The 27,052-nt window shown below is 39.3% G+C and overlaps 1 protein-coding gene across 2 annotated transcripts in view; it reads right to left on the bottom strand.

Moving 5' to 3' along the window:
* RP2 (RP2 activator of ARL3 GTPase) overlaps nucleotides 1-27,052 on the bottom strand; it is a 50,647-nt gene that overhangs the window by 19,831 nt on the left and 3,764 nt on the right. For both annotated transcript variants that reach the window (XM_080795641.1, XM_080795642.1), the window contains exons 2-3: nucleotides 10,107-10,772; nucleotides 5,405-5,519 (exon numbers count right to left, since the gene is read on the bottom strand). In XM_080795641.1, coding sequence (XP_080651767.1) covers nucleotides 5,405-5,519; nucleotides 10,107-10,772 — 781 coding nt within the window. The remainder of the gene's footprint in view (nucleotides 1-5,404; nucleotides 5,520-10,106; nucleotides 10,773-27,052) is intronic.

The raw sequence follows: 27,052 nt of genomic DNA, 5'->3' as shown, positions 1-27,052 counted from the left end.
CTATTCCATATCAGTCAATGCAATATTGGACAGCTAAAAAATTGTCCCCTATTTTTTATTTTGAAAAATTCCAAACATTATAGAAAAGTTGAGGGGCCCCTAGGTGGCTCAGTCGGTTAAGTGTCTGCCTTCGGACAGGGTCATGATGGGACGGAGCCCCACACTGGGCTCCCTGCTCAGTGGGGAGTCTGCTTCTCCCTCTCCCTCTGCCCCTCCCCCCAACTTTGTGTTCTCTCATGTTCTCTCTCTCCCAAATAATACACAAAATCTTTAAAAAAAGAAAAGTTGAAAGACTAACATTAACATCCATTTGCCCCTCACCTACACCCATCAAATGTTAACATTTGACCCCATTTGCTTTATTCCACACTACACATACTTTTTGTTTTCATTTTGCTGAGCCATTTGAAAGTAGCAGACTTTATGACACTTCAGCATGAATTTCCTACATAACCATAATACCATTATCATACCTAAGGATACTAACAGTAATTCCCTAACATCATCTCCAAACTTCCCAAATTTTCCCCCCAAATGTTGTACAGCTTTAGAGTTCACCACATCCCAATCCAATAAAGGTTCATTCATTGTGCCTAGTTGTTATGCTTCTTTTAATCCACAATAGTCTCCCATCATTTTTGTCTGTTTTCCAGGACACTGTCTAAAGAGTCCTAGCCAGTTGTCTTGTCGAATATCTTCTTTTTGGATCTGAGTCATCATTTCCTCATAGTGTCATTCAACATGTCCCTAAATTTCCTTTCTTTCTGGTAAATTAGAAGTGAAGTCTTAGCTTAATTAGATTCAAATTAAGTATTTTGGGGAAGAACTCTTCATAGGTGATGTCGTGTATTTCTTACTGCATTGCATCAGGAGGAACATAATGTCAGGCTGTCCTGCCTTCAATGATGCTAAATTTGAGGAGAATGATCACCAAATCTCTGCTGCAAAGGTACATTTCCCCTTTGAATGAGAATGTACAAATATCCTATTTCTTAGCAAATTTTACCCCAGTAGTTTTAGCATCCACTGATAACCTTTACCTGAATTAATGATTACTGTGGAGATTGGAAGATGGTGATTTCCAAAGTCTATCATTCCTTCTACATTTATTAGCTCACAGTATTCTGTAAAGAGCAAAAGATCTTTCCTTTATTTCCTCCTCCCCCCTTTTTTATTATCACTATGGATGCATGGATTTCTGTTGTTAAATCAATTCCCTTCATTATTCTCTGTGATGCCTAAATTATCCCAAATTTGGCCAAGGGATCAGATTTAAGCCTGCTCCTGTGACCTTTTGGTATGACCTCCTTAGTTTTTGAGTACTTCCTATGGATATCTCTGGTTTTATTTATTTATTTATTTATTTTTTAAAAAGATTTTATTTATTTATTTGACAGACAGAGATCACAAGTAGGCAGAGAGGCAGGCAGAGAGAGAGGAGGAAGCAGGCTCCCTGCTGAGCAGAGAGCCTGATGAGGGGCTCGATCCCAGGACTCTGGGATCATGACCTGAGCCGAAGGCAGAGGCTTTAACCCACTGAGCCACCCAAGCGCCCTGGATATCTCTGGTTTTAAAAGTTAATTATATGATGTTTATTTGCTGAAATTCTTGTAACATCTGCCCATTGGTTTTAGTTCTATTTTTAAAAATTTTTTAAAAAATGTTATTTATTTATTTGACAAAGAGAGCAAGAGAGCCCAAATAGGCAGAGCAGCAGGCAGAGGGCGAGGGAAAAGCAGGCTCCCTGCTGAGCAAAGAGCCCGATGCAGGGTTCCATCCCAGGACCCTGGGACCATGACCTGAGCCGAAGGCAGACACTTAACCGACTGAGCCACCCAGGCACCCCTACTTTTTTTTTTAGTTCTACTTTTACTTCCTCCATGTGGAATGCTGTGTTACTTAAACAAAGGTATTGTATTTGGGGTTGGAGCGTTTCTATGAAACCACTCCACTCCACTAACATTGCATGAGCCCATAAATCATTAATTCACACCTACTCATATACCTATTTCCCTATTTCACACACATTAGGATGTCCATTACACTTATTACTGGATTCAATTTCTGAAATCTGTTGAGAGTTTAAAGGCTTGTTTTCAAGGATCCATCAGAATACTCCCAAATCAAAACAGCTGTATCAAAGGAGCCAGGACATCTGTACTCTGGAAACTATAAAACACCGATGAAAGAAATTGAAGATGAAACAAACAAATGGAAAGATATGCCATGCTCCTGGATTGTTAAAATGTCCATACTACTCAAAGCAATCTACAGATTTCATGCAGTCCCTATCAAAATACTAACAACATTTTTCACAGAACTAGAACAAATAATCCTAAAATTTGTATGAAACCACAAAAGACCTTGAGTAGCCAAAGCAATCTTGAATAAGAAGAAGAAAGCTGGAGGTATCTCAATCTCAGATTTCAAGATATACTACAAAGCTGCAGCTAATCAAAACAGTATGGTACTGGCCCCTAAACAGACACATAGAGCAATAAAACAGAATAGAGTCCAGAAATGAACTCACACTAACAAAGTCCACTAATCTGTGACAGAGGAAGCAAGAATATACAATGGGGAAAAGACAGTCTCTTCAACAACTGGTGTTGGGAAAACTGGTTAGCTACCTGTGAAAGAATAAAACTGGACCACTGTCTTACACCAGCACAAAAATAAATTCAAAATGGATGGAAGGTCTAAAGGTGAGATCTGAAACCATAAAAGTAGTAGAAGATATATGCTGTAATTTCCTTGACATTGGCCACAGAAACATTTTTCTAGGCATGTTTCCTCGGGCAAGAAAAACAAAAACAACGAAGTAAAAAGGCAACCTCTGAATGGGGGAAGAAATTTGCAAATGAATATCTGATAAGGGGTTAATATCCAAAATATATAAAGCTCTCATGCAACTCAGCAGCAAAAAACCAAATAATCCAATTAAAAATGGCAGAGGACCCGAAGGGACATTTTCCTAAAGAAGACATACAGGTGGCCAACAGACACACGAAAAGATGCTCAATATCACTCATCATCAGGGAAATGCAAATTAAAACCACAATGAGGTATCACCTCACACCTGTCAGAATGGCTAAAATCAAAAACAAGAAATAACAAAGTGCTGCTTAGGATGTGGAGAAAAAGGAACGAACCCTCATGCACTGTTGGTGGGAAAGCAAATTGGTACAGCCACTGTAGAAGACTATATAGAGGGTCCTCAGAAAGTTAAAAGTACAACTACCCTACAACCAGTAATTGCAGTACTGGATATTTACCTGAAAAATACAGAAACACTAATTCAAAGGGATACTTGCATATCTATGTTTATAGCAGCATTATTTACAACAGGCATATTATGGAAGCAGCCCAAGTGTCCATCAATAGATGAATGGATAAATAAGATGTGGGGTATGTGCTATGATGAGTGCTGTGAAATGTATAAACCTGGCGAGTCACAGACCTGCACCCCTGGGGATAAAAACACATTATATGTTTATTAAAAAATTTAAAAATAAAAATTAAAAAAAAAAGATGTGGTGTGTGTGTGTGTGTGTGTGTGTGTGTGTGTGTGTATAAAATGGAGTATTATTCAGCCATAGAAAAGAATGAAATCTTGCCATTTGCAACAACATGGATGGAGCTAAAGCGTATAATGCTAAGTGAAACAAGTCAGAGAAAGACAAATACTGTAGTGAAATCACTAATTTGAAAAGATATATATACATCCCTATGTGCACTGCAGCATTATTTATAATACTCAAGTTAAGGAAGCAAGCCATGTCTAGCCACAGATGAATGGATAAAGAAGGTGGTGTGTGTGTGTGTGTGTGTGTGTGTGTGTGTGTATACACACACAACGGAATATTACTCAACCATAAAAAAGAATGAAATCTTACCATTTGCAACATGGATGACACTAGACGGTATAATACTAAGTGAAATAAGTCAGCCAGAGAGAGACAACTACTATATGATTTCACTCATATGTGGCATTTAAGAAACAAAACAAAGGAAAAAAAAAAGACAAAAATGTCAGACTCTTAAATACAGAAAACTGGTGGTTGCCAGAGAGGAGGTGGGTGGGGAGAGGGATGAAATAGATGAAAGGGATGAAGAGTACACTTATCTTGATGAGCCCTGAGAAATGTATAGAATTGTTGAATCATTACATTGTATACCTGAAACTAATATAGCACTGTATGTTAATTATACTTCAATTAAAAAAAAGGAGCCAGGTCAAAATTTCCAGTATCTATTCTAGAGGAGATTCACACACTGGGTTAGAGCAAGTCCTTCATACTGCTGCAATAACCACAAAGGTATATGAAATATTGTATGAATGGCTGAGTCATACCCAGCATTAGTTATTAAAATGATCCCAACAAGCCTCCAATGTTTTCTCTTTTTTTCTTAAGACATATTTACTTATTTTAGAGAGAGAGAGAGAGAGCATGGGGGAGCAGAGGGAGAGGGAGAGAATTTCAGGCAGGCTCCCCGGTGAGCACAGAGCTGGATGTGGGGCTCGATCTCACAACCCTGGGATCATGACCTGAGCCAAAATCAAGAGTCTGATGCTTAACTGACTGAGCCACCCAGGTGCCCCTCCTCCACCATTTTCATATAGGTTTTGCAGTGATTATAATTCATACATAAAAAGCATGTAAATGCAGAGGTGCCACCTTTTTAGAGTATACTCAATCAGCATTGTGTATTACTCTACGTATTTGCTCAGGCCAGTAAAGAAAAGCCTGGTGAACCTTGAGCAAACAATGTCCCTGCTCTGACAGATAAACAGAACTTTATGCTCTAGAATCAGTAGACTTTCAAACACATACAGACAGATGTAACCCTTCCAGAGGGCACATGAATTCCAGTTCCTCTGTTTGCAGATATATTTCCAGTATCTCAAATTTGTTGGTGGCATTTGCCCACTGGGGAAAACAATTCTAATTATGTGTGAGAAGTTAATCAATCACATTCAATACATAAAATAGTATACCATTTTATTTGTATTTCTTATTTCCTTTCCAGTATGGTCAAACCCACTGAAGGCAGAAAGAATCCTTATGAAGTGCTTTGTAACTCTGGGCAGGGAGAATGGAACACTTATTGTAGTATAATAATATAACAACAATAAATAATAATTAAAATAACAAAAATACATAATAATCAAGTGTGACTTTTAAGTATTAAGATGACAAAATAGAAAAGAAAACCTAATGCAGAGTTATGTAGGAATTTTTGAATGATGTGAAATTTTGACATTTTTGAATAGTAACAGGAAAAAAAAACATAAACAAGCAAGAAAGAGAAAGCAAGGTAAGAGAAATGTTAAAGGCAAGAGCAGATCGAATCACATGTCAAGAGGATAAACACAAAAGTACACCAATCATCCAGAACGTACCTTTGTTCAGAAGAGGAAGGAAGTCAGGTGCTTTTTCCCCAAAAACCCTTTGAGCATCCTCGGCTTTCATTGATACTTCCTTTGTCTGAACTAGGAAAAAGCCTTTACCGACCATCTGTGGAAAATAAAATTTCATTTAGAGTTTAAAATGAACTTCTGAGATTAAAACAGTATTTTTCTATTCTAGTATTTTTCTGTATACAATGAGACACAGCATGCTGATTTTTGTTTGAGTCATCCCTCTAATTCAAGGCTTTTGCTCTGACAAGTTTTCACATACACAAGATTTTTCCAGAAGGGTGATTCTGGGTAAGAATTAGTGTGCACTGCCTAATTTGTTTGTCCAATGAGAAGAGAATGGTTAAGGAGGTAAACTAGGGGACATTTATCACATGATGAAATAGCATAGTTCATTAAACATAACAAATAATACAATGGGGAAAAGCTTACATAATTTTGAAAAGCATGATACAAATCTATATAGTATAGCCCAATAGTGATAGTCCATATTTATGAAGCCCTGCTGTGCGCCACACAGTTTTATGCACTTAACGTGGATAGCACATTTAACCCTCTCATGAGGTAGGTACTATTATTACCCTCATTTTACAGGTGAGAAAATGAAGGCACAGAGTGGTAAAGAAACTTAGTCAAGGTCAGACAACTATCAAGTAACAGAACTGTGACTGGAACCCAGTTAATCTGATAATAGATGAAATAAATGAAAGAGTATTCCTAAAAAGACTATTCAAGATATACTATGTTATGGAGGATTTTTTTTGTTATGAATGATTTTTAAACACTTCTTTATTTCTACAATTCTGTATGATAAGTATACATTAATTTTTTAAATAATGACGAAAGTAGTTTTTAAAAATGCGAAGTATTCAACCACTTAATTTTTTTTTTAGCACAGCCTATTGGATTTTTAAGTATAACCATGACAGACTATGGACTCTGGGAAACAAACTGAGGGTTTTAGAGGGGAGGGGGGAGGGGGGAGGGGAGTGGGGGAATGGGTGAGCCCGGTGATTGGTATTAAGGAGGGCACGGATTGCATGGAGTGCTGGGTGTTCCATGCAAACAATGCATCAGGGAACACGACATCAAAAACTAATGATGGACTGTATGGTGACTAACATAACACAATAAAAAATAAATGAATAAAAGTAACAAACATATAGGCTCAACACAGAGCACCTGAAAAATGAAAAAATAGAAACAAATATGAACCAAGGTGCTACCACTCAAAGGTGCCACTGCCACTTGGTTATATGTCCTTTTACCCTCCCAGTTTTCTTTTTCCCCCACTACAGAAATAACAAATGTTCATTGTAAAGTCCATATAACCACAAAAAGAAAAGAAAATCCTGCTCTTAATCCAACTCCTAACAATAACCACAACTGCTAACATTTTAGTATATATATCTTTCCAGACTTAGATCTCTTAAAAAAAATTTGGATACTTATATAATATTCTACAAATTTTCACTTACTTGACTGTGAATATTTCCCAGATATTCCACTATAAAATTAGTTTTAATGGCTGATAGTATTTCATCCAATCAGCTACATTATCCCATACCATTCCTTCAAATTGGATTCAAACTCAAATCCTTTCTCAGAGGCCTCAGTGCTGCCTCAGAAAAAAGAAACATACATACAAAGGTAGCAGAAAATTGTATGGACATCCAGTGCCAGGTGATGACTACAAAGTTACTTAAAATATCAGAAATAATCCTTTATCTGTTTCTAATTTTCTAGATGGCTCACTACCTCTGATTTTATAGTCAGACACATAAACTGACAAAAGATGATTAATTCAAAATACTGTTACCTAAAAACTGAATTACAAAACTTGATCGATTTTGATATCTCACTGCAGCTATCTGGAGACTCCTTTTTCATGGAAATTCTTCTACTTCTAAAGACTTGAAAATAGCGGTAACTACCCAACTTAAGTTATGCAATACGTTACTTCCAACCAATCCAAACTACTTTTACTCTAATTTATCCTGTGCATATTTGTGATGTAGCTAAGAGGAAGCAAGAAATCTGATTTTCAGGAGAGAAAACTGAGGCCCAGTAACTTCTCTTGATTCCCTTTGGACTGTGTTTTCTGCTTTATCCAGCTTTTCCGGACTTCCTACCTCAAAAAACTATTATGATACATTTAATTTATAAAAACAATGGGAAACAAAATTCTATGATACTCCTAGGGTTTAACAAAACCAGAGTCAGCAATCACAGCTCCAGTTGAAGCTGTCTTAAGGTATTCAGGTTGTGATATGAGAAAGACTCGAGTTTTGGGTGGGTTTTTCTTTTTTTTCTTTTTTTTTCATTTCAGTATTAAGTAGCTCCTATTCATCTTTTCCTGGGAATGTGAGCTTCATTTTTTTGAAAACACAGGTAAGCTCTCCTTTAATATGTATGTAAGTGAGTGATCTTTTAGCATGTTTTGATACCCTCTTCATGTGCACTTGCATTTTCTTCTTTTTGTTCTCTGCCATTCCTTAATTCTGTGCTTTCAGAATTAGGCAGGCTAACTCCAACCAAAAAGGCCCAAGGTTTCCCCTTCTAGGCCAAAGGGTAGTATCTGCCTTGACTCCCCACACTTTCGGTCACACTCCTTGCTCCCCCAGGCCCTCGTCAACCTTCCTTTCCCACTGAGGCAGATTAGCATCATGCTTAAGGGCTCAGACTGTGGTTTAAAGCCAGACTGCCTGGATTTAAATCACGGCTCTGCTGTTTACGCTGAGTGACCTTTCGCAAGTTACTTACTCTCTCCGTGGCTCATTTTCCTCTGTAAAAAGGGGAATAAATGCACCTACTGCATAGGTTCTTCTAAATTGAGTTACTTCATTTAAATCCCTTGTAAGAATGCCTGGTACACAGTTAACACTACATAAGTGTTAGCTATTACTATTGCTGTCATTACATTTTTGTTTTAAAATATCTTGTAATCCGGAAGGACATCTAAAGACCATCATTCTTCCTGCTCATGTTGTTTTCAAGTGCACACAATGCTGCCATTTCACACAACAGACACCAAAAATTAAAAGGTTAAGAACATCTGATGACCCATGAAGAAAGAGTGCTCGTTTTGATGCCTTTTTAAAAAATGTAAACATGTTATATACTCCCTATGTCCACTTCTCAATTCCTACCAAAAAGGAGTTTAACCTGAATAATTATATCGTCTGAAAACTGTACGTAGATTTTTTTCTAAGTCACCATGCTGTATAATGAAAATGCTGACCTTTCAGATGTTGGATTAACATGTGATTAGATAGCTCAAAGGCCAGAAGTGCTTTTTCTATATCTTACCAATGTGTTCAGCAGATTAGCACGAACAACAACAACAAAAATACCACAGTCTTCAAATTATACTTTGGCTTCTGTTGTTTTAAAAACTAGACTTCGGATATACTTTGTAGATTTCAGACATGGGTTTTTGACATTGTAGGATGTATAGCTACAGAGAGGAGATCATTTTTCGTTTTTTCTCCCCCTATAATCTTCCTTTGACAGAACAGTTACAGTTTTTTAAAAGATCCATTCAAAAGGAGACTTGAGGAGTTTTCCATTCACTTTTTCATTTCTGGAAGTCTGACTTTCTTTTTTCTTTTTTTTTTTTATTGTGTTATGTTAGCCACCATAGAATACATCATTAGTTTTTGATGCAGTGTTCCAAGATTCATTGTTTATGCACCACACCCAGTGTTCCATGCAATCCTTGCCCTCCTTAATACCCACCACTGGGGTTACCCATCCCCCCCTCCCCCTCCCCTCTAAAACCCTCAGTTTGTTCCTCAGAGTCCACAGGCTACTCCTTCTAAAGAACATCTGATTAATGGGTGACCAATACATCCCACCACCGCCTCCCCACTGGAGTGCCCGCCAACATAGGAACTGGTGCTTCTGGAATGCCTCATCTCTATGTCCCCAGTTATTTTTCCAGGGAAGCTGCTTCTGCTAGAAGAACTCTTCTCTAGTCCCAAACTCACCGAGTCCCTGCTCCTGAGTCCACCACCTCTGCTAATCCCACCTCATTCTTACGCACCAATCTCCCCTTCGCACCAATCTCCCCTTAGCGTAGTAACACGGCAAAGGGAAATACTGCGGAGGGGGATCTCACAGTTGCCCCAGCGGCTAAAAGCTGCACTCCTAAATGTCTTTCCCTCCGCCCTTCAACGAATTAAAACTCCAAAGAAGTATTCCCAACTAAATAAGCTCATGCTTTACTGTGCAATACTACTTTTGTCAGCTTCCGTGGAAATCACTCATTAGAAAGAATGGAAGTTCTCTGAGGGCAGAGAATTTTGCCTATGTGTCTCCATCTCCAGCACATACCCTAGGTCATCAGCTTTAAGTTGCCATCAGTTTTAAGACACATTTCGGATAAGCAAAAATGTGCAAAACAAATGTGCATCCTACAGTCGATGAAATATGGCAACAGAAGTAACTCTTCACATAGTAAGTGCTTAATAAATGCTTACTGACTTACATTTTTTGAAGTTTCTGTGGGAAAATCTTTTGAGGCCCAAGCAATCAGCTTACAGATATATCTGCAGGGGGCAAGGGACTAAACTTGAGGATTGCCTGTATTCCTAATAGCCAATTGTGAAAAGAATACAAGTTCTCCAGACAGTGGTGTGTTCCTATCTGGGTGTGTGTCTGTCACTCTTCTCTCTCTCCTTACCTCATCAATTAGTTTTCTGGCATTTGCGATAGTGTAATCACCAGCAAATAATACCACTAAGCATGACTCATCACTGCTCTTCTGCCTCTGACCCCGAGATACTGGAACGATACTTCTGTTGGCTTCTGTGGAAACGCGGACAGCTTTGAGCTCTTCGGTAGTAGGCAGAGGAACATGGTCTTGAACTACAGCATCCTCGGGAAGAAGGCTCCAGTTGAGTTCTCCTGACACGGGTGTAAAGTCATGAATGTTGCTCCAGGTATTATTGAAGATACTCAGCCCCGCGTCTTTGAACTGGAATGCTAACTCGGGGTAGTACCATTGGAAGCAGCCAAACTTGATGTTTGTGGAAGACTCAATGATGGGTTGAGTGGCACAGCACAGAAAGACTTCCAGCTTTCTACAATCCCGCACACGAAACTGTTGGCAGGCTAGTGTACACTTGCAATCTCTGCAATTCCGAAAAAACACACTGCCTTTCACAGGTCCCAGAAAAATCACACAGTTAGTACAGTCATCGATAGTAATCGTAGCAGAGTGATCAAAGATATAGATGTTACAGTTCTCACAGTCTTGAATGAGAAACTGTTGTCCCGCCACTTGGCCAGGTAGGCGACCTACTGTTTCATCCTTCAGGCCACTGAACATGTAGTCTTTTGGATCAACCTGCAGGGACAAAACACAGGCCTTGAGTATTACTAACATTATTCAACAACTATTAGTCAGTGTCTACTGGGTACCAGGCAAAATTCTTGATCCTAAAATAATAAGTTCCTATTCTCACCAACTTTGCGACATAGTAAGAAAATGAAAAGCACAAATTATTCCTTCCAGTAGTTAAGAAGAATGGGGGCAGGGAAAGGGAGAGGAAACTGTGATAAAGAAAGGCTCAAGGACATATCAACCAAACAATGTGTGAACATTGTGTGGATCCTGTTTCAACACACCAACTATAGAAACACTTTTTTGAAACAGTTGGGGAAATTCTCACGCACACAGCATTTTGGATGATATTAAGGAATATTTCAGCTCGGACCCTTTTTCTGATGTTCCACTTTTAAATTTTTTTTAATTCAAGTATAATTAACATTACAGTTTTATATTAGTTTCAGGTGTACAATGTAGTGATTCAATAATTCCATACATCACCTGGTGCTCATCACAAGTGCCCTCCTTAATCCCCATCACCTATTTCACCCATCCCCCTACCTACCTCCAGTTTGTTCTCTATATTTAAGAGTCCGGTCTTCTGACTGCCTTTTTCCTTTGTTCATTTGTGTTGCTTCTTAAATTCTATGAGTGAAAATTTTAAAACTTCTGAAATTGGAAATACACCCAGATTGATATATACTTCTTTATCCTTCAATAAACGGATGTGTGGGTCTTGGTTTCTAAACCCTGACTGATTTCTGCAATATGCTACAGAAAATGGAAGAACCTGAAGGCACAAGAATTACTATATGGCATAACTCCCATCTGCAAGTTTGATTCAAATATTTATTAAGCTTTTCCTACAAGGCAATTCTTCAAATGCCACCATTCCCAACTTTAGATATTCTAAACTAGAGCACACATAACCTTTTAAATGGTATGCCTGTAATTTGTCACATTATATATTTTAAAATTCTAACTGACCTCTAAGAGTCACAGAAAGGCCTTTTTAATTTTTCCAAATTACATTGGAGTCTACTTGCACTGTTCTACCTCTTTGCAAATATTATATATCCTATAAAACTATTCGTGTGCCAGAAACTCCCATATAGTAGGTAAATTTTTGATTATTCACAAAGGATAATCTACTCATTCCAACCATCACTAACTTAAAGTGGCTTATTCAGTTTTGCACAATAAATGTTGTACTTATCCAGTTTTACATAATGTACTAGAAGGAGTACTGGTCTGTAGCATGAGGAGATAAAAGAGGCACTTTGTTTCCCAGTCTTAATTCTGTCACCTATGAGCAACATGATCTTGGAAAGGCACTTTAACTTTCCAGATCTTCAGTCATTCAACCAACATCTGAACACCCAATATGAGCCAGATAATCTCTCAGACACTAACGTGAGTATGACCAGCTTTTCCCATAAAAAAGTAAACACTAACCTAAACAGATGATTTAAAAACAACTCAGCTGTGTAATGCAAGATGCCTAGAATAATATTCTGGCAACACAGAGGAAGGAAACCCGGGGTGGAGGAGGTAGGGTGTAAGAATTTACTAACAAAGTGGGAATGAACCAGCTGGAGTTCACCACATAAAACAGGTAGGAGTAAATGGGGGCATTTTCTTTTCACACCAAGCAAACGTGAAAGAATTAACAAAATAAAACTCTTCAGAGAACATGAGGAAAACCAAACATGGTTTGGTGTTTACCAGTGATACTAGAATGGGAGCAGATGAAGCTAGAGAGACAGGCAGGGGCCATATTACAAAGGCTGGAAGTTACCCGTGGGCAATAGGGTACCACAGGAGGGTTTTAAATAAGAGAAATTTACATTTCAGGAAGTTTACTCTGTAAGAATAAGGAGGTGGGGCGTGGATCTGAGACTCCTGCTGTCGGCAGTGGCTAGAAGAGGAAGATGGGATAAATTTGAGAAATACTGAGGAAGTAGAATCCATCAATTTGGTAATTCAACAGCTGTCGGAGGTAAGGCAGAAGGGTGGGTCCAAAATGATTCCTAGTTCTCTCGTCAGTGTTTTCTGACTGTTTTGGACTATAATGCGCATTAGCAGATTCTTCAACACAGCCCAGTACACCTACTGGTGAGTATTTGCACATGGACACATACCAAAGAAATAAAAGCTTCACGAATAATATTTACCCTGATTTTGTGTTAAGCCCCCCAACACACACAAAATTTTCTATTATCCCCCTGAAGGGTTTGAAAAAACACTACTCTGATTTATATGATTGGATGTTAGTGTGCCATACCTCAGAAAAAGTGAAAAATACAGGGTGCAACACAAGTTTAATGTGGAAAGAAGTAGTCAAGCAATTGTTTCTAGGATTTTACAGGTGATGCATGTATATAAAGGTACTGGGGCGGCTGAGTGGCTCAGTCAGTTGGGCGACCCTTGGTTTCGGCTCAGGTCGTGATCTCATGGGTTGTGAGATTGTGCACCGTGTCAGGCTCTGTGCTGAGTGTGGAGTCTGCTTGAAGATTTTCTCCCTCTGACCGTCCCCTCAAATAAATGAACATACCTTTAAAAAAAAAAAAAGGTACGGTATTCCAGTTTGGCCTCTAACAAGAAACCGAATCAGCATAGTTGCTGGTTCCCTATTGCCTAAGATCAACCCCAAAGGGACCATGTAAGGAAAACACCAAGAAAAGGGGAAACTATGAGAAGTCCCTGTGGGGGCATGTGGGAGGATAAAACAGAAAAGGAACCTCTGGGATTTCTGCTTTTTCTTCTCCCCCACCCTAAATCTTGAGACAACTGTGCTTCTCCCACACCTGCTGGGACTCAGATCTCTGGTCCAGACTTCCTTGGAGTAAATTTAGGGCAGGACAGAACCCCTGTGCTGGTGAAGAGGTGGGAAAAAACAGGGGGGACTAACTTTGACAGTTGCCCTGGACCTCTCCAAACCCTTGTAACTGGCGGATTAAATCTAAGAAGTATCTTCTAATGCTGCTTCTCCCAACTACTAAATGGTCAAGTAGACCAAAAAAATTAACAAAATACAGAAGCACTGAACCACACAATGAGAACAAGCTTAAGTTCTGCATCCAGGAAGTAGAGTGCACTCACAGTTTTCTTAAGGACACACTAAACCTTTTTAAAAAATCATATAGTAGATCATAAGGCCTAAACAAATTTTAAATAATAGGTAACATATAGACCATGATATGAGACTAACATGTAATTAGGTTAAAAGTTAATAACAAAGGACACTTTTAAAAATTCTTGCCTACTCGAACATTTTAAAAACACACTGCTAAATAACTCACGGGTTAAAGAAGCAATCATAATCAAATCTAAAAATACTTAGAATTAGGGGTGCCTGGGTGGCTCAGTGGGTTAAAGCCTCTGCCTTCAGCTCAGGTCATGATCCCAGCGTCCTGGAATCGAGCCCCGCATTGGGCTCTCTGCTCAGCAGGGAGCCTGCTTCCCCCGCCCCACTTTCTGCCTCTCTGCCTACTTGTGATCTCTATCTGATAAATAAATAAAATCTTGGGGTGCCTGGGTGGCTCAGTGGGTTAAAGCCTCTGCCTTCAGCTCAGGTCATGATCCTAGAGTCTTGGGATCAAGCCCCGCATCGGGCTCTCTGCTCAGCAGGAAGCCTGCTTCCTCCTCTCTCTGCCTGTCTCTCTACCTACTTATGATCTCTGTCTGTCAAATAAATAAATAAAAATCTTAAAAAAATAAATAAAATCTTAAACAAAAATTAAAAAAAATAAAAATACTTAGAATTAAATGTTAAGGCACCACATTTGGGATGAAGCAAAGACAGTGCTTTGAAGGAAATCTCTAACCTTAAATAGCTATAATAAAAACACTCAGAATCAGTTAAATGTCCATCTTAAGAAATTAGACAATAAACAATAAACCTGCAGAAAGTAGGAGAAAAAAGATAAATAGTAGAAATGAGTAACTTAAGTATTAAATATAGAAAACAAAACATCAGCAAAGCCAAAAATATGTTTTGGGGGGACAAAAAATAGGCAAACTTCTGGCAAGAATGACCAGGGAAAGAAGAACGAAACACGAACAGTATGAATGAAAAGGGGGATAATACCATAAATAGAGGTTAAAGAATAGTATCAACAACCATATACCAACAAGTTTTAAGAGATTTTGTCTATGAAATGAACAAATCTCTTAAAAAAATAACTTACCACAACTCACTCTAGAGGAAGTTAAATGCTTAAATAAAATGCTATTACTACTAAAGAAATCAACCAGTGGGCTAAGTGTTCCCACAAAGAAAATACCAGGCCCAGATGGTTTTATAAACAGATTCCAATTTTATTTATCCCAGGTTCAGGCAAACCCATAAAGACAATAGAAAGAGAAGGAACAGTCCTAACTCATGCTATTAACCTGTCTGGCTAGACCCTAGTAAGAAAAGCAAAGACATAATAAAAGAAGATTTTAGGTTCATTTCACCCACATCTATAGATGGGGGAAAGAAAAAAAAAACCCTGCAAATTAAATCAATCCTATAAAAAGAGAAAGCACCACAACCAAGTTGAGCACAAATGGTTCAGTATTAGAAAATCTTTCAGTGTAAGTCACTATTATGTGATAACAACTTACATTTTACTCCTAAGTCCTATTGATCTCCTATGGGAATTTATTCTTCAGTAGACTGGAAGCACTTGCTGTGACCTATGTCCTCTGACTTTGCCCAGACGGCCTTCCTTCTCCTAGTTCTTGTCCACCTGTCAAACTTCTTCCGTGAAGCTTTCCAGTTTCCTCAACCAGAAGCCTGCTCTCCCTTTTCAGAGTACCTATATTACATTAAATACCAGTGTCCGTCCCTTCCTGTAACCAATCTATTTAAAACTGAAACACCTCCTCCAATACTTCCTCTTTACCCTTCTTTATTTTTCTCCAAAGCACTTAGCTTCCTTTTAATGCACTATGAATGCATTATATTTATTGTCTTTATTCTACCAATCCTCCATTGTGGACGTAAGCTCCATGAGGGAAAGGATTATCTGTTTTGCCCACCCGTTTCCCCTGGAACCCAGAACAGTGCCTGGCAGCCAGAGGCACTCCACACATCAGTAGTGAATCCATTTTAACTGCTTAATCTTTGTTACCTCAGAGTGCGTAATCTGAGGTAGGTGGTCCCCACGTGTCTCTTTAATAAACAAATGTGAAGAGTTAACTAAGTTTGGTCATCACACACTTCTCCTTTGCCCATTCTCCAGAAGAGAGACCCCGATAATGATCAAGAACAACATGATATTCTCAGGGACATTCAGTCAGGTCACTGTTCGGGTTGGCCAACTTCTGAGTAGGAAGATAATTACACAGAAGGAGGCGGAGGCACTCTTAGTATCAGTGCTGGTTCTCCTTTTTACATTCTCTTCTCTCCCATACCTGTGGTAAAAGCAAGCTGCGGCTGCCTTCCACTTGGAAGGGCCAGTGAAGGGAATGGGAATGTGGGCATGGAGCAGGCTCATGGGATCTGGATCTAATCCAGGCCTTAAAGTGGAGAAAAGGGAACATGCAAGAGTTCTGCTTTAGGCCTTATGGAGCGTAGAAACATTGTCTGGTCTTCTTCAGCCTGTCACCTTGGCACCAGTCCACCTCCCACAGTGGGGCTGAGAAGATCAAGAGCACCAGGATTAGGTGTAGGGAAAAGGGGCCCAGGAGTTGGCCTGTCTCTACCAAGGCCTCAAACCCAATGGGCAAGTAGAATCTTCAAGGTTCAGCTTATGGTTTATCTCACTGTACCAGAAACTCCTTAAAACTCTGATGTAAAACTTTGTGTGTATTCTCCTGGGGAATTAATTTGGGGTTCAAGATTCTGGCTAAATCATCTTTGCTTGAGATATGGATAACAAGTTCAAACATCTGCAAGCACATTTATCTGAGAGTTAAGTAGGGAACAAACCAGTGTTTGGATAAAAATAAAAAAAAATAAAACAGCAGGGGCGCCTGGGTGGCTGAGTTGGTTAAGCATCTATCTGCCTTTGGCTCAGGTCTTGATCTTGGGGTCCTGGGATCCGCAGGTCGGGCTCCTGGCTCAGTGAGGAGTCTGCTCTGCTTTTCCCATTCTCTCTGCCCCCACCCCCATGTGCGCTCTCTCAAATAAGTAAAATCTTATTTAAAAAAAAAAAACAGTTAATACCTGTTACTTAAAGGAATTTAGCGAATTTGTTTTGCATGGAAATGATACATAAGAGGTATAGCATTTGAGAAATTTCAACTACGTTGTTTATAATATAATTAGTACTATATCAGAAGTTGCAGTTAAGACTTGTTGCAAATGCTGAAATAATAGCCACTTTTACCTTTGAAATAACTGAGCTGCTACCTTAGTCTGCACCTGAAGTGTTATGTACGGAATACCTATAGCTTCTCCAAATTCAAACGTTGAAGCCCTAGCCCAGGAAGTGATGGTACTGGGGTACTGGGGAGTTAGGCCACTCAGGTTTCAAAGAAGCCACAAGGGCAGGGCCTCATGATGAGATTAGTGCTCTTAGAAGAAAAGACCTCCCTCTCTTCCTCCCTCAGTCTCCCTCGGTCTCCCTCAGTCTCCCTCCGTCTCCCTGCCTCCTTGTGCACACAATAGAGGAAAGGCCATGGAGTACACAAGAACGTAAGGCAACCAAATATGAGCCAGAGAGCAGGCCCTCGCCAGTGAGAACTGCAGAACTCTGGGCACATTACAATTCTGTCCAAATCCCTGCTGTAAGAGACTTGACCAAACTCTAGCATGGCTTCTAGCAGCACAAGCCATGTCTCTAGAAGGACCCTACCCCCCTACCCCTGGGGGGTAAAATTTTCCTGCCAGGGAAATTTACTATGTGTTCTAGCTAATACCTGATAATAGGCCCCCGACCTCCCTTTCTTAGAGCATTGATTAAAAATGGCTCCACAGTTGTGAATATGTAAATCTTAAAACTCAGAAATATGTTTTCCAAGGACCTGAGAGTCATTCCTTTGAAATATAACTACCAGGAAGGACAGGGCCTCTGTCTACCAGTCTCTGTGGGAGGACAGAATCCTAACTTTGATAACTGCGAGTGAACAAACACAGCTGGTTTAATCACATTTACACTGACCAACTTTGTAATTTTCACTTCTCTGACTCTCCCTGCTCCCTCATTTTCCTGATAAAATTGCTGAAATCGCCTCTCCACAAACTGGAACGCAGCTCAGCTCTGTCCCCTACTGTCAGCAGCTACTGAATAAAATTTCTTTTCAATGCTTTAACTAATGTCCAGCAGTATTTACTTTTGACACCAGACACTCGATCTGCTGGTACCTTGATCTTGGACTTCTCAAGTCTCTAGAACCATCTAATAAATAAATGTCTGCTGTTTAAGCCACTAGTCTATGCTATTTTGTTATGGCAGCCTGAGACAGACTAAGACTGGTTGCCACAACAAAATAACAGACCAGATGGCTTAAACAACAGAAATTTACGTCTCTCAGTCTGGAGGCGGGGAAGTCCAAGATTAAGGTGCCATCACAGTTGGCTTCCTGTGAGACCTCTCTCTCTGGCTGGCAGACAGCAAACAGCTGCCTTCTCCCTTATATCCTCCTCACATGGCCTTCCCTGGTGAGTGCAGGGCAAGCTCTCTGCTGTCGCTTCTCATAAGGACACTAATCCTATCAGATAAGGACCCCAACCTATGATCTCCTTTAACCATAATTACTTCCTTTGAGGCCCCATCTCCAAACACAGCCACACAGAGAGTTAGGGCTCCAATATGGGAATTTTGGAGGGACATAAATACTCAGTCTGTAACAACTGCCAATGATGAGAAGTTAAATGTAATTTTACTATTCTTCAAAGTATTTTATCTGGACACCTTAGTTCTTCTAGTTATGGGGAGAAATTCATGCTATAGTTAAAGATCCTCAAAGCTGAAGAGTTCTAAAGTATAAAATTATTTGGACTGTCAATGCAGTCTACAAAGGAGAAATTTAGGATTAATGTTGCTGTACTTTCTCAACAAATCCTGAAAGTTCTTCAAAACAAAAAGTAATAATAAATAATCTGAAGCTTAGTACCATAGTCATTTTGCAAGAGTTACTAGTTCTCAAGTAAAATGCCCCAAATCACAAACATGGAAAGGTCATATGCCAAGCTACCTTTTCACGAGAGCCACTTATGAAGTGAGCTTAGTTTAGGCTGTATTTCTTACTACAACCCATAAAAGACAGTAGATACACTTTAAGAATCAAAGAAAACATTTCAACAGCTGCAATTCACCTGAGACAGCTAATAAACTAAATTAAGCAGTATTTTCCTAACAGAAAATGAACGTAAACATCTTATTGTTTTACTGAGCAGCAATCCGAATTTTCCATTAAAATTCATCTCCATGGGTAAACTTCCATAATGATAATCTGAGATGAAATGATGAATTTGTTAACTTCAGTGGAAAGCGTGTCTGCAAAGAAGTCCAAAATAAAGCTCTGGAGTGTAAGAAGCACTGTGATAGGTATGAGGTACCATTCTCACTGCTTTATAATCATTCACTCAATACTCAGAAAAACCTCGGGACATGATGGGTTTTAGTTGATTAAGCACCTGACTCCTGATTTCAGCTCAGGTCATGATCTCAGGGTGGCGAGATCCAGCTGCGATGGGCTCCGGCCGCTCTCTCCTTCCCCCTCGGCCGCTCCACCCTCTCAGCGCACGTGCGCTTTCTCTCTCTTTCAAATAAATAAAGAAAATCTCTTTTAAAATACTCATAAAAACCCCTGTAAGAGTTGTGTACTATTATTTCTGTTTTACAGATAAGAAAATTTAGCTATTCAGAGGCTAAACCACTTGCCCTAAGTCACACAGTTAGTAAGTGCTTGAGCTCAGTCTCAGACCTAGGCAGTCTGGCTCCTAAGTATATTTTCTCAGTTGCTTCTTCACATTTAACTATATTCAAACAGAAACCAATGTTTACTGGCACTTAAATCAATGGAACAGAGTAGAGTTCAAAAACAGACTTATGTTACACTGGCAAAGGTGCAAAGGCAATTCAATACAGAAAGGATAGTCTTTTCAACAAATGTTATTGGAACAACTGGAAATCTGTATGTAAAACAAGAAAAAGAATCTCTCATATTTTACACCATATATAGCAATTAACTCAAAATGGATCACAGAACCCAACTGTAAAACCAAAACTCCACAACTTCTAGAATAAAACAGAGGAGAAAATTGTTGTAATCTTCGTTAGGCAAAGATTTTCTAGATGTGAAACCAAAAACACAATCCACAAAAGAAAAAATTGAAAACTGGAGTTTTATCAAAATAGAAAATTTTGGGGGGTGCCTGGGTGGCTCAGTCGTTAAGCATCTGCCTTCAGCTCAGGTCATGATCCAGGGTCCTGGGATCGAGCCCCACATCGGGCTCCCTGCTCAGCAGGAAGCCTGCTTCTCCCTCTCCCACTCCTCCTGCTTGTGTTCCCTCTCTTGCTGTGTCTCTCTATCAAATAAATAAATAAAATCTTAAAAAAAAAGAAAATTTTTCTTCAAAAGACACTGTTAAGAGAAGACAAATCATTAATCGGGGAAAAAATCTGCAAAACACACATATGACAAGGGATTTGTATCCAGGATATATAAAAAAAGCCTCAAAAGTCATTTAAGAAAACAAACTAGTAAAAAAGGGGCAAAAGATTTTAATAAGCACTTCACCAAAGTAAATATATGGATGGCAAATAAGTACATGGAAAAATCCTCAACATCGTTAGTCATCAGGGACATGCAAGTTAAACCACAATGAAATACCACTACATTCCTATTAGAATGGCTAAAATTAAAGAAAAAAAACAAAAAACAAAAAAAACCTTGACCATACCAAGTGCTGGTGGCATAGCAACTGTATCTCATATGTTGCTGGTAAGAATGCAAAGTGGCATAGCCACTTTGGAAAATAGTTTGGCAGTTTCTTATAAAGTTTAATATAAAATGTCCATGTGAGTCAGTAATCCCACTCCTAGGTATTCACCCAAATGAAGTGAAAAATTATGTTCACTCAAAAACTGCATGCAAACGTTTATGGTAGCTTTATTCATAATTACCCAGACTGAAAACAACTCCAATGTTCCTCAACTGGTGAAGGGATAAACAAACATGGTATACCCATATAATGCAATACTACTCAACAGTAAAAAGGAACTCCTGATACATGCAACAACATGGATGAATTTTAAAAGTATCATGCTAAGTGAAAGAAGGCAGACTCAAAATGTTACACACTACATGATCCCACTTATATGACATTCTCAAAAAGACAGAACTATAGGGATAAGGATGCCCGGCAGGTTTAGTTGGTAGAGGGTATAACTCTTGATCACCAGGTCAAGAGTTTGAGTCCCACGTGGGGTGGTAGAGATTACTTAAATAAATAAAACTTTTTGAAAAAAGATAAAACTGTAAGGATAAAAAACTGATCAGAATAAGTCAGTCAGAGAAAGACAGCTATCATATGATTTCTCTGGTATGAGGAATTTAAGAGGCAGGGCAGGGGTCTTGGGGGTAGGGAAGGAAAAAATGAAACATGATGGGATAAATAAAAAAAACTGATCAGAAGCTGGGGGCGGAGTCGACTATAAAAGGAACACAAGGAAATTTGGAGGTACGATGGAACTGTTCTATATCTCGATTGTGGTGATCAGTTACTCAATTACGTTCATTTGCCAAAACTCATAACTGTACACTTTATTTTTTTATTTTTTAATTAAAAAAATTTTTTATTAACATATACTGTATTATTAGCCCCAGGGGTACAGGTCTGTGAATCGCCAGGTTTACACACTTCACAGCACTCACCATAACACACACTTTCCCCAATGTCCATAACCCCACTACCCTCTCCCTATCCCCTTCCCCCCGGCAAACCTCAGTCTGTTTTGTGAGATTAAGAGTCTCTTATGGTTTGTCTCCCTCCCAATCCCATCTTGTTTTATTGATTATTTTCCTACCCCCCAAACCCCCAATGTTGCCTCTCAACTTCCTCATATCAGGGAGATCATATGATAATTGTCTTTCTCTGATTGACTTATTTCGCTAAGCATAATACCCTCTAGTTCCATCCATGTCGTCACAAATGGCAAGATTTCATTTCTTTTGATGGCTGCATAGTATTCCATTGTATATATACACAACATCTTCTTTATCCATTCATCTGTTGATAGACATCTAGGTTCTTTCCATAGTTTGGCTATTGCTGACATTGCTGCTATAAACATTCGGGTACACGTGCCCCTTCAGTTCACTACATTTTTCTCTTTAGGGTAAATACCCAGTAGTGCGATTGCTGGGTCATAGGGTAGCTCTATTTTCAACTTTTTGAGGAACCTCCATGCTTTTCATGAGTGTTTTCCAGAGTGGTTGCACCAGCTTGCATTCCCACCAACAGTGTAGGAGCGTTTCCCTTTCTCCACATCCTCGCCAGCATCTGTCATTTCCTGACTTGTTAATTTTAGCCATTCTGACTGGTGTGAAGTGGTATCTCATTGTGGTTTTGATTTTCGTAACTGTACACTTTAAAAGGGTAAATTTCACTGTATGTAAGTTATACTTCATTTAAAATAAAATTACTTAAAATTTCAACATTGTGGGGGCCTGGGTGGCTCAGTGGGTTAAGCCTCTGCCTTAGGCTCAGGTCATGATCTCGGGGTCCTGGGATCGAGCCCTGCATTGGGCTCTCTGCTCAGCAGAGAGCCTGCTTCCCCCTCTCTCTCTGCCTGCCTCTCTGCCTACTTGTGATCTCTCTCTCTGTCAAATAAATAAATAAATTCTTTAAAAAAAATTCAACATTGTTAAATCAGTTTCAGGACTACACAGCTACATAGCTGAAAGGTTATTTCATAAATGAAGATGGCAGTGCCATGTAATTATAGAAATAATAATAGGAGCGCCTGGGTGGCTCAGTGGGTTTAAGCCTCTGCCTTCAGCTCAGGTTATGAACTCAGGGTCCTGGGATCGAGCCCCGCATCAGGCTCTCTGCTCAGTGGGGAGCCTGCTTCCCCCTCTCTCTGCCTACCTCTCTGCCTACTTGTGATCTCTCTTAAATAAATAAATAAAATCTTCTAAAAAAAGGAAATAAAAAAAAGAAATAATAAATACCAGTACCTTGATCTTACATACACTGAGGACAGAAGGTGGTGAAACACTGTGTATTAGTTCACCGTGTTGCTAAATTCATACCCACAAAATAGAATTATGAAATTTTAGGTTTGAAGAGGATTTTCCATACCATCACCCTAATCTTAACCTAATTTTACATCCTATCACATTCCCTTTGTTCACCCTGATTTGCCTGAATGCATCTAGCCATGCTTACTCTCCCTGCCCAGAGACGCTCAAAGAATTAGAGAACTGGAATGGATGTTAGGAAATTGAGAGCTGGAAAAGCTAAAGGCCTTCCCCAATGAGGTATACTGGTGTATAGAATACAAATTAAAACCCCAGTCCCATATACTTTTCACTCTCTGTGCTTTTCCCCTTTACCAAAACTTTATGTAAGTGAAGAAGTTTGAACCCTCAGCACACTGTTGGTAGAAATATAAAATGGTGCAGACACTTTAAAAAAGTTCAGCAGATCTTCAAAAACTTAAACATAGAATTACTATATGACTCAGGAATACCATGCCTAGGTACATCCCCAAGAGAAATATTATGTCCACATAAAAAATTGTACACATATTCATAGCAGCATTATTTGTAATGGCCGAAAAGTGAAAACAACCTAAATGTCCATCAATTGATGAATGGATAAATCAGACAAGTAAAATTTATAAGTAAATGTCTATTCTGTGGAATAGTATTCACTAATAAAAAGGAATAATGCACTGATACTTGCTACAATATGCATGACTCTCAAAGACATGCTAAGTGTGGGGTGCCTGGGTGGCTCAGTGGGTTAACACCTCTGCCTTCAGCTCAGGTCGTGGTCCCGGGGTCCTGGGATCGAGCCCCGCGTCGGGCTCTCTGCTCAGCGGGGAGCCTGCTTCCCTTCCTCTCTCTCTCTGCCTGCCTCTCTGCCTACTTGTGATCTCTGTATGTCAAATAAATAAATTAAATTTAAAAAAAGACATGCTAAGTGAAAGAAGCCAGTAACAAAAGGCCAAATACTGTGTGATTCCATTTATATGAAATGTGTAAAATAGGCAAATCTGCAGAGATAGAAAGTAAAATTGTGGTTTCCCAAGGCTGGTGGGGGGGGAGGGGGAAGTGGGAACAACTACTAATAGGTATGGGTTTCTTTTGTGGGGAATGAAAATGTTCTAAAATTATAGTGATGGTATCATAACCCTGTGAACTTACTAAAACTACTGAACTGTATGCTTTAAGTGAGTAAACTGTATGGTAGATGTATGTCAATAAAGCTATTTTTTATATTAAAACTGCTCAATTTTATTAGCTTCATACTTCCATGTGCCTCAATTTTTCTTTTTATTTAATCACTTTAGGATGGTGTAAACATATGGGATTTATGCCTGGCTTCATGCTTATACAAATTTGAATAGAATTATAATAAAATAAGAGTCAAGCAGAAATCTATATTAGTCTTTTATAGGTATCCATTCATTAATCACATATTTTCCCCCAGAGATCACATTTTTAATTAATATTTCTATTTACATACACTGCAAGTATATCTGATTATAAAAATAAGGTGTGCTTCTTACCAAAACTTTAGATAATTTAGACATTTATTTCTGGTCTTTTTTAGGACTAAAGATATATTTTTCTGGTTTTCAAATTTTCATTCCAGTGTAGTTAAAATACAACGTTATGTTTCAGGTGTACAGTATAGTGATTCAGCAGTTCCATACGCCACCCAGTGCTCGTCAAGGTAAGTATACTCTTGAGACCCTGTTTTACCCATCCCCCCCTCCAGCCTCCCCTCTGGTAACCATCAGTTTGTTCTTTACAGTTACAAGTCTGTTTTCTGGTTTGTCTTTTTTTTCCTTTGCTCGTTTGTTTTGTTTCTTAAACTCCACATAAGTGAAATCATATGCTATTTGTCTTTCTTTGACTGGCTTATTTCGTTTAGCATTATACTCTCTAGCTCCATCCATGTTGTTGCAAATGGCAAGATTTCATTTTTTCTGTGGCTGAGTATTATTCCATTACATGGACACCACATCTTCTTTATCCATTCATCTATTGATGGGACACTTGGGCTGCTTCCATTAATTTGGCTATTGTGAATGATGCTGCAATAAACACAGGGGTGCAAATTAGTGTTTTCGCATTCTTTGGGCAACTACCCAGTAGTGTGATTACGGGATAGTGGGGTAGTTCTACTTTTTATTTTTTGAGGAGCTTCCACTTTGTATTCCACACCAGTGTGCATTTCCACCAACAGCAACGGTGCAAGAGGATGCCTTTTGCTCCACATCCTCGCCAATACTTGTTGTTTCTTGAGTTTTTGATTTTAGCCATTCTGGCAGGTGTGAAGTGATATGTCATTGTATTTTTTTTAACGATTTATTTATTTATTTGAGAAAGAAAGACCACACTCTCGAGCAGGGGGAAGAGCAAAGGGAGAAGGAGAGAATCTCAAGCAGACTCCCCACTGAGTGCCAAGCCCAACATGGGGCTCTATCTCATGACCCTGAGATCATGACCTGAGCCTGAAATCAAGAGTCCCGAGGCTTAATGGACTGAGCCACCCAGGTACCCCTCATTGTGGTTTTAACCTGCACTACCCTGATGATTAGTGATAAAGCTGTTCATAAAATGAATAAACAAAGGTGGTTACCTTTGTTTACCACCTTTAAAAAACAAAGTAACAAAGTAACAACAACTTTATGTAAAAGATTTAAAACCTGTAGACAAATTCTTTGATCCTCCTCCCATGGAGGAGGGCTGCAAATGGGTGGGCATTTGTGACTACCTCAACCAAGAGAATGTGGCAAAGTAAGGCTACATCACTTAAGAGGCTAGTTCGAAAAGCCATGCAGCTTCTCCTGGTCTCTCTTAGAGGACACCTGCCCTTGGAACCCAGCCATCATGCTGTGCAGAAGCCCAGACTGCATGAAGAGGCCGCTGGCTCTCAGCCTAGCCAAACTCCAGGATCAACTTGCCAGCCAGCACTGCCATTAAGCCATACTGAAAGGAGATCCTTGGGCCCCCAGTCGAGCTGCTGCATCTGATGTGGCAGAAAGCCAACTTTGCTATTCCCTACCCAAATTGCCGAGTTGTGAACAAAATACTTGCCATTAGTATAAGCCACTGAGTTTTAGAGCAGTCTGGTTTGGTAGGCAGCAATGGATACCTAGAATATGTATTTTACAGATTTAAAAGGCTAAAAACAGCATCTAGTCCCCTACTCAGAGCAGACCCTTCTTTCTAATAAGTGGCCATCAAACCACTGTCTGAATCTTTTTTTTTTTTAAGATTTTATTTATTTGACAGAGATCACAAGTAGGCAGAGAGGCAGGCAGAGAGAGAGGAGGAAGCAGGCTCCCTGCTGAGCAGAGAGCCCGATGCGGGACTCGATCCAAGGACCCTGGGATCATGACCTGAGCCAAAGGCAGAGTCTTTAACCCACTGAGCCACCCAGGCGCCCCTGTCTGAATCTTTTGACTAATGTGGAGATCAGTTCCTCACAAAGCCATGCCTTCCACTGAGGAACAACCCCAGGAATTATGATCTGCTTTTATAATAAGACCGGTTCTGTCCTGTCCAATCTCTGATCTGAGTTCTATCTTCACAGGTGATCATTACTGTCTAACCCCCTTTTGTCAGGACAGTGCTTCACCCTGTTAAACAGTAGAGAAATCTTTGGCACTGTCGCATTTTATAGCCAAGAACCTGAAATGCATGAATGGACTGCTTTATCCAAAGTCACGAGAAAGAGACCAAATAAAATGCAGTTACTTGAATCTCTGGTATAAGGCTTTTGTTTAGTTTTATTTCTATCAAATATGAGACAAATGTAATGGATACATGATGTGTTGCCCATACTCAAATTCACAATTTTCATACTTATGCTATCATTGTTTAGAGGACTAATCCTCATTTCTATCATCTAGGAGAAGTAATGGTATGAATAACTGGAAAATGAAAACTACTTTTCTGTACCACTCATGTTTTCCTTGTTTGCACTTAAATATTTCCTGTTTTAACTCAATAAAAGCAGTCAGCTCTTTAAGGGCAGGGATAATTTTTATAATTTTGAGTCTTCCTTGGTGTTTGAGTACCTATATATTGAATAATTTGCCTAGCCATGAGAGGCAGCATATAGATAAAAAGGATAAAAGCATTTCTTTCCAAGTAATTTAAAAATGGATGGAACT

The sequence above is a fragment of the Martes martes genome (genome assembly GCF_963455335.1).
Source record: "Martes martes genome assembly, chromosome: X".
Classification (NCBI taxonomy): domain Eukaryota; kingdom Metazoa; phylum Chordata; class Mammalia; order Carnivora; family Mustelidae; genus Martes; species Martes martes.
This window is presented reverse-complemented; position numbering and strand designations above follow the sequence as displayed.